Source organism: Phyllostomus discolor, chromosome 1, assembly GCF_004126475.2.
Source record: "Phyllostomus discolor isolate MPI-MPIP mPhyDis1 chromosome 1, mPhyDis1.pri.v3, whole genome shotgun sequence".
NCBI classification, from domain to species: domain Eukaryota; kingdom Metazoa; phylum Chordata; class Mammalia; order Chiroptera; family Phyllostomidae; genus Phyllostomus; species Phyllostomus discolor.
The window spans coordinates 151,318,554-151,331,587 of NC_040903.2; the positions used below are offsets into that span (position 1 = coordinate 151,318,554).

The 13,034-nt window shown below is 44.0% G+C and overlaps 1 protein-coding gene across 1 annotated transcript in view; it reads right to left on the reverse strand.

Annotated features, from left to right (window-relative positions):
* MEIS2 (Meis homeobox 2) overlaps positions 1-13,034 on the reverse strand; it is a 198,307-nt gene that overhangs the window by 184,111 nt on the left and 1,162 nt on the right. Inside the window, 6 exon segments of the mRNA XM_028505416.2 lie at positions 7,926-8,075; positions 8,889-8,939; positions 9,855-9,905; positions 10,635-10,776; positions 12,295-12,380; positions 12,382-12,528. Coding sequence (XP_028361217.1) covers positions 7,926-8,075; positions 8,889-8,939; positions 9,855-9,905; positions 10,635-10,776; positions 12,295-12,380; positions 12,382-12,528 — 627 coding nt within the window.

Genomic DNA, 13,034 nt, shown 5'->3' on the forward strand with positions numbered 1-13,034 from the left:
AAATTACAATAATTAACCACTAACACCTCAACTATGTTTTAAGGCAAATGTCATCCAATAGCTGTTACATAATCATTCACGTGAAGCTGAAGCAAGGCTTTCTGTTTGGGCGCCACAGCGATTGGAAGGGATCACCCGGAAAGGCTCCCTGCAACTGAAAGTACTGGTTTGTCCCTATCATTCAAACCGTACTGAGTTTTCAAGTCAGACCTCATTAATTTATAATTCGGTGTATTTCTTTCCACGGTTTTCTGGAAGAGATGTTTTCTACAGTAAAGGAGTAAAAAATAAGCCACATAAGCAAATATTACTTTAAGAACAGCTGGTTCCTCCAGATGAGTGGGTCTTTGGTCTTCAGCCCAGACCTGAGATTGGCTCAGGTTCACTATCTAACCCACCACACCCCTGTCTCTTCCCCCCTTTCTCCGTCAGATGTTTATTTCCACATAGTGTCTCAAGTACGATGATCTAGTTCGAGAGACTGACACAAACTAAGTACCATGATATTAATCCAACTTCAAAATCGGAAAAACAGATAAACCCCTCTGGGGTTTCCAGGCTGAGGAGGTACCCCAAACTTGTCTGTATTCAGCTACACCTCAGGGACTTGATCATACACTAAGACAAATATTGACAATCAGGTCAATGAAAACTTGCTATCTCCTCGGTCATAAAAAATTATAACCTACATGATTGGATAAAATATAATCCCATAACACTGATTTTTTTCTTAAATTGAAATATTTGTTTATATCACAACTCCTTTCTTCTTCTTCTTTTCCTTCCCTAGATAGTTTCCAAGTTTACATCCTTCAAGAATAATGGCCTGGCTTCCTGCCAAGTTACATGCAGAAGTTTAGTGAATCTTGAAACCAAAGTGGCATATGAAAGCATGGAAAACACATGACATATGAAAAAAAATAAAGAGAAATGCCTTCTGCGTGCATGCATGTGGGTGAGTATTCAGGTATATGCATTCCACAATATATGTCCTGTTCTTCAGCCAAAAGTATCATAAAGACACCCGAGGGCAAGGAGTGAACGTGTTTCTATTCCCAGTGGCTTTAATAATTGGGAGTCAAATATGGTACTCTTCTTGCTCTTATGTAATTGCGTTAAAGAGCGGTGTTAGCAGGAGAAAAGCAGTGAATACTGAGTGGAGCACAATAGGAGGAGATGGAAAATAGATACAAGAAGCTAGGTCTCCAGGGGCAGTATTTTCTATTTGCTGGGCTACAGACTCACAGCTGATAATGCAAGTTGTAATTAATATAAAAGCAGGAGACAAGATGGGGAGAGCTTGTAGGAGCGGGGCCACAGGAGATCACTCCGCTGCTCTCCTCTGTTTCTCATTTACACACAGCTTTCCCTAGAAAACACAATTCCGCCCGTGCTTTCTCCCTTGAAAGTTAAAAAAAAATTGATTTAGCACCATCATTGAATTTTGCTAAATCTAGGAAAGAGCGGAGAGAGGACAGGAGTCTCCAGGCATAGGAAGCAAATCATATGTGCACCTCTTTTGTTGAGGTTGCAGATATGGTAGAAATTGTAACATTTTAAACCATCATGGCATTTCTGCGGGAGGCCTGCCTACAGGGTACTCTGTAATAAATCCTGGTGAATTGGTGATATTTCCATATTTAAATGATTCTACACAGCTCGTGGTTCTTCCACCCAAAGAGACAGCGTAGTAAATGTATAAGGGTTTCTAAACAAATTCAAAACTGAGTGGAGAATAAAATGTTTTTAGGGTTCAAGAAAGAAAAAGAAAGCCATACCACACATAGGTTTTGTCTAAAATAATTTGAAACTCATCTCAGACCCCAAATGTACAGGTGATTCAATGGATGATGTTAAGGGAGACAGCATCCAGCAGTTGGAGTTGAGAGCTCTGGGGTGCCGCTGCTAACTGAGCCTGTGAACTTAAGCAAGTGGCACACTTTATTTTCCTGGAACTGGTTTCCTTTATCTCTGTAAAGTTCAGAAGTTAGGCAAGATAATCCCTTAGGTCACTTTCACCTCCTATTCTGAGCATTAAACATACTTTTAAATAGCCCTGGCTGTTGTAGCTCAGTGGATTGAGCGCAGGCTGAGAACCTAAAGGTCGCTGGTTCGATTCCCAGTCAGGGCATCTGTCTGGGTTGCAGGCCAGTCCTCAGTAATGATGAGCATGCGAGAGGCAACCGCACATTTATATTTCTCTCCCTCTCTTTCTCCTTCTCTTCCCCTCTCTCTAAAAATAAATAAATCTTAAAAAATACTTTAAAATAGCATTTGATTTTCTTAGAACCTCCACAATAAAAACATGATATATAACAGTGTCAAAAGTTATATATGATACAGTAAAGTAATTCAAAATATGTGCTTGTAGGTGGAAAGTAATAGTCTACATACATAAAGATATTTTAATCAGCAAATGGAGTGTGCAAAACTAATCTGACACCATATGTTTAAACAACAAAGGCTTGTGACTCATATCTGTACACATAATTAATACTGTTAGCATATTTCCTATGACTTTACAATGTTTTAACTTCTTTGACATTACGCAAAAATTATTTTTTTAAAATACGGTGAGCCCTGACTGGTGTGGCTCAGTAGATTGAGCACCAGCCTGTGAACCAGAAAAAGGAAGGTCGCCTGTTTGGTTCCCAGTCAGGGCACAGGCCTGGGTTGTGAGCCAGGTTCCCGGTTGGGGGCGTGCAAGAGGCAACTGATCAATGAATCTCTTGTATCTTGGTATTTCTCTCCTTCTCTTTCTCCCTCCCTTCCCCCCCTCTAAAAATAAATAAGCAAAATCCTTATAAGAAATAAAACAAGATGAAGATTCTTGCCATAAGGTAGTCAAGCCTACAAGACTTTAAAATGTCAATTGTAAGTTTTGAAAATTTCACTGTGTTATTCTAAAGTTGACATGAGAACTCAGAAGTGTGTATGCTTTCAGACACGAACTTGATCTTTAAAATGTAAACAGAGCAAGTCCTTCCTTATCTCCACCCCTCTATTAAGCTTTGGGAATTAATATGTGAGTGGCTCTCACAGAAGTGGCAAGCACTCTTGGCAAATGATTCCCCCACATAATGAAGTGACTTTTAGAAAAGATAGAAATTTCTTGTGTTGTTGGTATAATGTCATGTTATAATGTCTCCTATAGTTTTGAATTGTTTAAATATTCCATAGGCTTTCAGTCTGAAAAAATTGAAAATGAAGTTTGAAAAATACTGCAATTTAAATCTGATGGTAGTGAAGGCCTGTGGCTGTCAAGTGCATCCTTGTTTAGTTTCCTCCCCTCACAGTTACACTGACAACATATTCTAACTGCACAACCTCAATGATTTAAATAATACAATTATTCCGGGCGGGAAATTGACAGAAAAGCTATCAACCACTAGAAACGATGCAACAACAATAACAGCAAGCGCCTGCCCTCAGCCACATCTGCTTGAGTTGCTGAGCAGCACTGAGAGGTAGAAGTTTCCCAGAACAGGTCCCCAGAGGGCTTAGGTAACAAACACACCGTAAGGCCTAATCTTACACGAGAAGGAAGAAACTACCTGATAAAAGAAATAATTCAAACGATTAATATTATCAAATCTCCTTTTTCCCCCCTTGATATTCTATAGATCAGTCCCTCTCCTCACTGCCTACTCCCTCAAATTTTCCAGATAGTAAAAGAATTCATCTACCGACACTTGCCCGTATTCTGTCAGGAACAAGGTTCTGGGGATTGTCCCCTCTGCCTGAACCCATTTCTTAAAACTGTGGTGACATAAACAAACTTGACATATTCAGAGGTCCAAAGGAAAACAACAGCATAGCTTCATTTTAAATTACACCTTCCAACATAAAAATTAAAGTATTTTTCTTTTATTAGTCACATTATCAGAGTCAGTCAATTTTAAATCATTTTCATGAACTGCTAATAAATAGTTATCTTTTTTCCTTTACTTAATTTGTCCAAAAATAAAACATAGATCATTATGAGCATTAATTCATAATAAAAATATAACTGTATGCACTTCAGACAAAAATACAGCTTAGCTCAAAGAATGTATTTCAGACAAATATACTTCCTTGTCTAAACTTGATCTAAAGATGTATAATATCTTTATATGTAAATATAAAGATACATTTCATTTATCTGTGCTAGATCTAAAGATTGACCTAAAATTATGTAAAGTAGATAATGTGGATATCATCTATTATTAAGAAATACTACAGACTAGAAAAAGCATGATTATTCCACAAAAGTTTTCAAGTTGAAACTTTTTTTAAAGAATTGGTTTCTTGACATGTTTATTTTAAACATGATAAATCTGAATGTCTGGGAAACTTAACATGAACTGCAGCTAAAAAATAGAATTCTATTTCCTTTCACCATCATGGTTCCTTTTCTCTCCAATATTCTAAAGAATACTCTAATAGCTGTTTCCTGCCTATAAAGCAATTGCTCTTATGAACATAACAAAAAAAACATTATAATATTGAAAATATAAGCATTAATTATGAATTTATTGAACAAAATAAAAGAGTATCCAATGTTGCAAACTGTATTTTCTATTTAATTCCAAACTTCCTTTTATCACTGTGCCCATCTTGTAAATGTCAATAACAAGTGAACAAACTCAGTGTCTTTACTGAGTGCAGCATGGGAGGTAAGACATTACAGCTGTCTTCTTTTAATGCATCCGTGTTACACCAGATCTACTCATATAAAATTATGGAATGTGGGATCAGCATGACAACAGCCTGATTTGCTAAGTAATACTATATAACACAAAACTCATCCTTAAAAGTCTGCCAAGAAAACTTGCTTTCAAGATATTTGTAACAGTTACTTTTATTCATTTCTATTTTCAAAAATTTTAATAAGGAAATTGAAAGCTATTCTAGTACCTAATAGTTGGCTCCTGGTGCTTCTCGGTCTGCTTTCCACTACACAGAATTACATACTTATTCTTTTCTCTCTTTCTCTCCTTGCCCGCTCCTTTCCTTAAACCACACACACACACACACACACACACACTGCAGCTTGATTCCACTTAATAAGGATAGAGGTGTATGTGTTTTGGGGGTGTCAAACAGCTGTCACAAACTGTCACCTCCACAAGAGAAACCTTGGCACACAACAAATTAAACTACACTTCTTTTTTAGCTGTCATTATTCATAGCCAATTTAAAATGTTCTCAGCATTTCATGTGCAAATAAAACCACGAGGAAGCACCGTGGATCAGAACAGTGGGCCAACAGATAACACAGAGAAAACAACACACCCTGGGTCCTTCTGAAGTGGCTCCTCGTCACCCCTGCACCAGTGTGCAGCAAATGAGATCCAGCCTGGGGCGATGCATTAAATATGCACATCAAAGCAAATGAAAAAATAAACCTGGAGATGCAAATTGGACACATTCACATGCTGAAAATGCCCCACTCAGACCACTTTTCAGGTAGTGGTTGGGGTATTTTCTTTTTTTTTTTTGTGGTTGGGGACTTGAGGGAGATCCTGCTTGTGAAAGAGGCATGAGAATTCGCTATGTAGGGAAAGGCCTAGAAATGAATGCAATCAATATACCTCTGGTACAAAAGTGTCAGAAATGGTGAAAACTCTCCAAGGTTTTCTCTCGCCTCCTGCACAAAACCCAAGTCTGTGGCAAACGTTGCCATTTTCCACTCAGTGTGCTGGTGGAACAAATTATTGCTTCCTTTCAAAACAAATAGCAGGGGGCTAAAGTCAGAATGTTATAGTTCAGATCTCTGTGAAATAAAAGGCTTTAAATTCTGATGCCCAATGAGGTGGCAAGCCCTCATGGGTTCAAAATAAATCAGTTGTCATATCTGCTTGATTGGGGGCCTGACAGAGGAGCCACACATGTTACAGTTGACTCTTTTATCCAAAGATGGTGATTGTTAAGTTATTAAAGCATTACCCTCTTAGGTACAACTTCCTCCTTGAGTGTAATTTAAATATTACAAGAGTTCCATAAATTGGTCTTTTCTATCAGCCTATACTCTTCACAGTCCAGCTTATCTTATCTATTTTATGTAAACATCAGCATAGTCTAGTTCTATACATCCACTTGAAAAACAGTCTCCCAGAAACTGTTCTAGAAAACCAAGTAGTCAAGACCTCTAGAAATGTCACAAGGAAAGCTCTTTGGCTGTGGACAACAGTGAACCTCTCATTCTACAGCCTGGGCAACTGGATTCCTTCCCATTCCCCCAATAATGTAAAATGCATATGAGTTTAAAACGGGAAGCAATGAAAAATGAAAATAAATATAAATAAATAACAACAACAACAACAGATATTTCTAAGGTGGTGTCATGCCTCGTGGACCACAACCGCACGTCTCAAGGCTACATATCAGCGAATAAACTTTCCATAGCTCCTGCTGCACCCTTTGGATTTCAGGTAATGCACTCAATATGCAAAGGACCTCCGGAAGTTTTCCCCCATCCTGATGGGAAAAGCTAAGAGTACAGAGAGGCACAGGCTCTTTCAACACTGTAGTATTTATATTGTCTCAGAACTAAATATCCAGGACTGACCGACATTTTCTTTTCTTTCCTTTTTAAACTTTTGTCCTTAGACTATCTTTTTATATAGCACAAAGGCTGTGAATTAAAATATACAACTGCATATTTTCAAAATTTTTGGTGTTGGGATTGGGAATGGAGAACCTCACAAAAGGTTTATTCTTGAGGCATTTCAACTTATTCATCTTAACACTCAGGGATAAGAATGGTGGTGGTGGTGGTGGTGGTGGTGATACAAACTGCCTTCAAGCCTCAATGTCTGTTTAACTCCACAGAGTGTTAAATTAATATTTCCACCACCAAGTCATTAGACTACAGCCTATATCCTTTAGGTTGTGAGTTCAACTGAATGCAATCTATAGACAACCAGGCTTGAGTTCCTATAAATACACTGCTGTTCACACCCACTCTTTAACCTCGCCACTCTTGCCTTTCCTACCAGCTGCAATCCTTTTCTCTTTGCTTCTTTTTCAAATTTTCAGTCTCACTACATATGCTTTTTTTTTGAAGCATCAGACTTACTAGATCAGTTCCAAAATAGGATTAAAAACAGAGAGAATAGAAAGAAATCTCCCTTCCTGGCCTGACATCCACAGTCGTTCCTTACTACACTTTCCATCCTCATTCACCAACTGTTACAGTGTTAAAATTCAACCACTAACCTATGGTTACTCAATCACAATTCCCTTCAGCTTTCTGAAATACATTGTTAATAATTGTTTCATCAAGGTTACTGTCTTTTATTATGAAGATGCTTCAGGCATTTGGCAATAAGTCCATACTCTGGCAATAAGTTCCTATAGAGCAAAAGCTCTGAGAATTGTAAAGTGTTCACTCCTTCTTTTATTTCGAATGCACTGCAAGAGTGCCAATAATTCTCAGGATTGTCATCTTTGTGAGAGACAGAGAAATCAGCCCCCCTCCCCATTTCACTCTTTTCCCTCAGCCTTCTCTCCCCCACCCTGTCCAGCTAGCTGTCTTGCCTCTCTCTCTCCCTGCTGCACTGATTGCATAGAGTTGAGGAAGCAGAAAAGGCAGCGGTCACCATATCAAACAGACAATTTGCTAACACTCAAGTCACCAATCCAGGAAACTTTACACATTAAGAACACAAATCACTCTATCAACTCCCCAGTCTTTGTTGTTGTTGTTGTTGTTGTTATTGTTGTTGTTGTTATTCTCAACATAAAGGAGTGAGCTCTAAGAAAGGGGACATGAAGAGGAAGAGTATGGCAGAGTTATTAGGAAAAGGGAGAAGATCTCCAAAGAAACCAAATCATTTCAAAAGAAAGCTAAATCAATGGGGCTAAATGTTACAAGTTAAAAAAAAGAAAAGAAATGCTTTGCCCAGTGGCCTTAAAAGAACGCCAAAGGCTCATAGACTTACATGGTCAGCGAGGTTTGTGGAGGAGCCTGAAAGTTCTTCGTGATCTGACTTGGAGCTGCCATCTCTTTCATCAATGACGAGGTCAATGGGCATTTTCCCCTTCAAACAGCTAATGTACCGGTGGCAGAAGTTATCACACAGTTCGTGGACCTAGAAGGAGGGTTATGATGGAGGGTTCAGCTGGGGTTGTTGTTGTTATTGTTTTGTTTCATTTTTTAAGGGAAAAACATCAGGTTGCAAGGTTACATTTGGAAAGAGTAACAATGCGATGTCTTCCAAACTAAGACTAATTAATGGGAATAATAGTTGAAGTCAAGGAAACAATAGAGCAATTGTTGTGTAGCAGATATTATTCTCCAGAGACTTCCCTGAGCAACAAGTTACAATGAAGAGAGAAGAAATAGCACTGGAAATAACTGGGTTTAGACTGGAGGTCCAGAGAGAAAAATCCGATTTGATGATAACATCAAAACATTAGAACGCTGGAACTGGGAACCGCATTAGCATTTGCGATTCAATAAGCTAGGAGGTTTGCATGTTTCCAGGGGAAAATGATTGAGCTGCAGAGCAATGTAAAGGCACCCCAGCATGGATGATTCCCTCTGCCTGCACCTATTGCACGCTTAGAGCCGAGGGTGAGCTGAGCTAATAGAGACACAAGCAGGCTGAATGTCCAGCAACACAAATGGTTTGCTGCATTTCAAAATAATCCTGAATGCCTGGGGAAATAAAGGTTGGAGGGGGGGCTACTTTAAAAGGCAGGGCTGTCCTAATTCACCCATCCTCTGAGACCCTGGGTTGAAGAGCAATTTGAAGGAAGAACTTGGTAAAGTGTTGCTCAAAATCTCCAGGTGTTCAATCCCACAGACTAGAGGTTTGTTTAAAAAAAAAAAAAAAAAAAAGCCCAACACAACTAGGAGAGGGAAGTCCACATGAGAGTGGGGAGTGTCATTTCCTGCTTACCTTTTCTAACTCCAAAAGATGAAACCTTAGTACTTGTATTGCTTGTATCATCTGAAAGAAAAGTTTAGAGTGTGGAGTGAAGACGGTGACTTGGGGGCAGGGGTGGTGAGGGAAGTGGGCCGGGGAGAAGCAGCAGGCAAGTGACCAGGCAAAATCCACCCTTGGAGAAATCCTCAGAAAAACCAAGTGATTACTGATCAGCCCTGCCTCATTGGCCACGGGCTAGGAATCTGACTCAACCGAAGCATTTAATATCTTTGCCCCTGGTGTTCAGTAAGCTATTCGTAAGAACGGCTTTCCTAGGGCCAGGCCTGCTTTCTCTGCCTGAGCCCTCTTTAACCGTCCCCTTCCTCGACCTCAGGCCAGTTTTTTTTTTTTTTTTTTTTTTTTTTTTAAGTCGCTTCTCAGGAGAGAGAAAGCTTTTTAGAACCTCACACCCAGCGAAATCCGTCCTTAGTAAAGAAGGAAATACTCAAGATGAATGGTGAAGCAGGGCCTTTGAAAGCGGATTTAAGTACTTTTAATATTGAAATCGTGCAAATTAGCAAAAGAATCGCACCTAAAAGTGGCCTGCGCTGGCCTGCCCCTCACTCACCCCAGACTCCCCGGCCCGCCCTCCGCGGAGCCTTATTTCTTTCGGGTTGGCTGCCCGGGGCTCTACGCCTGCCCAGCAAACAGAGGAAAGAGCTCGCTTCTCGCACTCCCGGAGCCGAGACCTGGGACTCGTCCCCCTCTCGCGCGCTCGGCGCTGCGTCCCCGCTCGGCGCCTCCTGGGGGTCGGCTGTACCGGAGGTCCATCCCTCCCCTCACTGCCGTCTCCCTGGCCGGGGCTCTAAACTAGTCCCTTCCTCCAAGTCTCACTGGAGCTTCAAAGGAGGGCTCTGCTCCTACTACCCGGGAGCTCCGGGGAGAGTGCATGCTTCTGGGCAAGGGAGGGGGCCCAAGGGAAGAAACAGTGAGCCTTACCAAATTGTCCAGCTCTGGATTTGAAGAAAAAAGTGGCTTCTCGGCACGAACCTGTAAGAAGCAGGGCAAGTCAGCATGAATTATCACTCCATTTAAAAGGAGGGAGAAACCCAAACCCTGTCACCTACTAGTGTGTGTGGGGATGGTGGAGGGACCGGCAGTGACAGAGAAGAGGAGAGGGGCTTTTGGTAAATTACTACATGAAACAAGCTAGTGCCTTAAGTTAGTAGGGTCAGCTGAAAAACACTCAGGGCCTTATGGCCCTGGCCCCATGAAGGGGTCCCTAGAACCGCTGAACTGTAGCCGGGAACTCAGGGCCGAGCTCTGGGCCCCAGCACTCCCCTATTGTGTCGTCCACGGGAGCCAAGGCTCTCAGCCTCCCTCACCTCTGCGCCCCGCGCGGACCGGACCGCCCGGAGAGGCGCCCAGCTTCCTTCCCTCCGGGGCACTTTCGGGTCCCTAACAGCCCTTGTCCCCAATTCTTGTTCAAGTAGCTGCAGGCGGGGGAAAAGGCCAAGCCCTAGATTAGGAGCAGGTCAATTTTAATTCGAGGGTCGAGCCCCTGTATTCCTGGCTGGGGGGGAAAACAAACACCCATATTTATCTCCGCTTCCAATTCGCCCCCAGGCTCAGGGATGGGGAGGAGGCGTAGAGCGCGGACTGGGCCGGAGGAACAGATCGGGTGTCGGTGCCTTTTCCTCCTCTTTCATGTAACGCTCAGAGGGGAGGGGAGGAGGGTAATGGGGCTGCCGAAGGGTGAGTGGGTCAAGAAGGTTGGACCTGCTTGGCGAAGACCGCGATGTCCTCGTTGAAGGAGTCGGAGGAGCAGACGTCTCCGCCAGCCACTCCGGGTTCCCGGGGAGTGCAGGTCGCCAGCTCGCACTTCTCAAAGACCAGAGCTAACAGAGGAAACAACGGGTGCCTAACGGGCAGCGCCAAGCAGAGACACACACGGAGATGGGGTGCAGGGGGAAGGAGCAAGAACTGTAATCAACAAGTTTGGAGGGTTCGAATTCCTTCTTTTACACAACAGGCACGCATCACACTTGACAACCCTTCCTCAGCCAGCCGAGCCTGGGCCAGAAAGAGAAAGGAAAAACGGCCTGGCTCTTTCCCTCAGCTCAGTAGTCCCTCGGATCTGCAGGGAGAAGCCCCTGGACCCTTTAGCCCGCCAAGTAAAAAGAGCCTCCTTTGGAGCGTAAAGAAACGCCCAAGAAGCTCAGGCAGTCTGGGGCCTGGAGTGCATCCAGACCCACTCCCCACGCTACAGAGGCCGCCGAACCAACCCCTGAGACCCAGCGCTGACCTCCCAAGAAAGCAACACTGTGCGAAATTTTTTAAAAAATTGCCTTGACCCCGCATTTTAGTGGGCATTTTAGCCAAAGTCTTCACCTTCATACACACCAAAGGTGATATTTCCTAAATCGGAGAGAGGGCTCTTCTAACCCCTCCACCTCTTGCCTTATAAACTTGTTTGCTCTACTTCTAGTAAAGCCCAAGGTGGGGGCCAAAGTAACAGGAATCTTAAACGCCCGAGAGCTGCCTTCCAAAGACACATCTCTCCATAGGCAAAAAGAAGTAAATCGAGTGTTAAAACTTGGAAGCCTGCGTGCGCGCCTGCCCTTTGTGTTCCTCCGGGCGGTTTAGCTACACTCCGGGATGCTTGCGGCCTCTGGCTTCAGGCTCAATTGCTGTGGACGGACTGTCCCCTCCCCTCGGCATCCCGCAGTCTTCCCCACCTACCCTCAGCTGGGAGAGCCCGAGTGGTACGCGTGTGGACTCTGCATCCCCATCCCTCCTCGAGTGCTCTGAGAATATAAAATAATTTCCAGCCAGCCTCCTCACTCCCCCCAAGAGCTGCTTTTTGCAAGCGGCAGCCCCTTCCACCCGGCTGCACTTCAAGGTCTGCCCCCTTTATTTACAGAGAATTAAGAAGTGGGTGATTAGGACTTCCTGGCCGACAGAAGCAGCCCTGATCCCAGTTCAAGCTGTATTTAGTGACTCCCAGACTCTCGGTAGGAAACACAAGAGAAAAAAAAAGTTGCTCCTCATCGGCAGGAAACTTTCTCCTTCGTCAAGGCCTCTCTTAGGGCGCCTGGAAGGACCAGCTCTGCGTCCTTTGGCCAGGACTCTCGTCCTTGGGGAGAAGGCCTTGGCAAGACTCTGAAGACTCAGTCATTCCGGGTTGTGGGGTCCGGAGTGACAGGGCCTGGGGGTGGAAGGAGCCGTACCTTCTGGGGACTTGCGCCCAAGGGGAGAGAAGAACGCTCCCTGCACTGTCCTTTCTTAAGGCAAGCTGTGCCCCCTTCTACAGGCAGAAGTAACTCCCCACTTAGGCGTCCATCTCCTCAATTCCCCCCCCCCCCCGAGACAAACACACACTCGAACTCACACTGACAAAAAGTACGCCGGGTCAGGGGTGGGGTGGGGTGGGGGTTACCCATAGATCGCGTCCTTGTCCCGCTTCAAAGCGTCGTTGACAGCGGATCCCATGCTGGCCGGCATGACATTGGGGTGCGGGGCGTGCGGCGCCGTAGTGCTGCGTGGCGTGGAGCGGCGGCCCGTGGTTCAGGTGGTGAACCGGTGGGATCGGCCGCGGCGCGTGAGGGTCTCCGTACATGGAAGCAGGCACCCCTACTCCGTCCATCCCGCCGTAATGGGGCAGCTCATCGTACTGTCACAGCCCGGCAAAGGGGAGAGGGGGCGCAGGAGGTAGGAGAGAGCGAGGAAAGCGGAGGAGAAATAGAAAAAAGCAGGAGAAAGAGCAAGAAGAGAAGTGGGAAAGGAATGGAAGTGAGAAAGGAGAAAACACCGAGGGAAGATGAGAGAGGAGGGGGGACCAAGAGGGGGAGGAGAAGAGAAGAGAGAAGAGAAGAGAAGAGAAAGAAGAGAAGAAGAGAGAAGGAGAGAAGAGAAGAGAAGAGAGAAGAGAAGAGAAGAGAGAAGAAGAGAGAGAAGAGAAGAGGAGAGGAGAAAATAAAAATAAAAACAAAGTCAGAAAGGAGAAAGTACCAAGCACGAGTTAAACACACAGAAACCAAACCAGCCGAAACGACAGAGTTGAAAGTTGGGGAAAACGTTTTAAAATTTAAAAATGGTAAAGTCTGAACCATGAGCAGCATTTAGAGCAGGGAGAGGGGGCGGGAGGCCGGGGACCCAGGGGGTGCCGGGAGGTCCCGC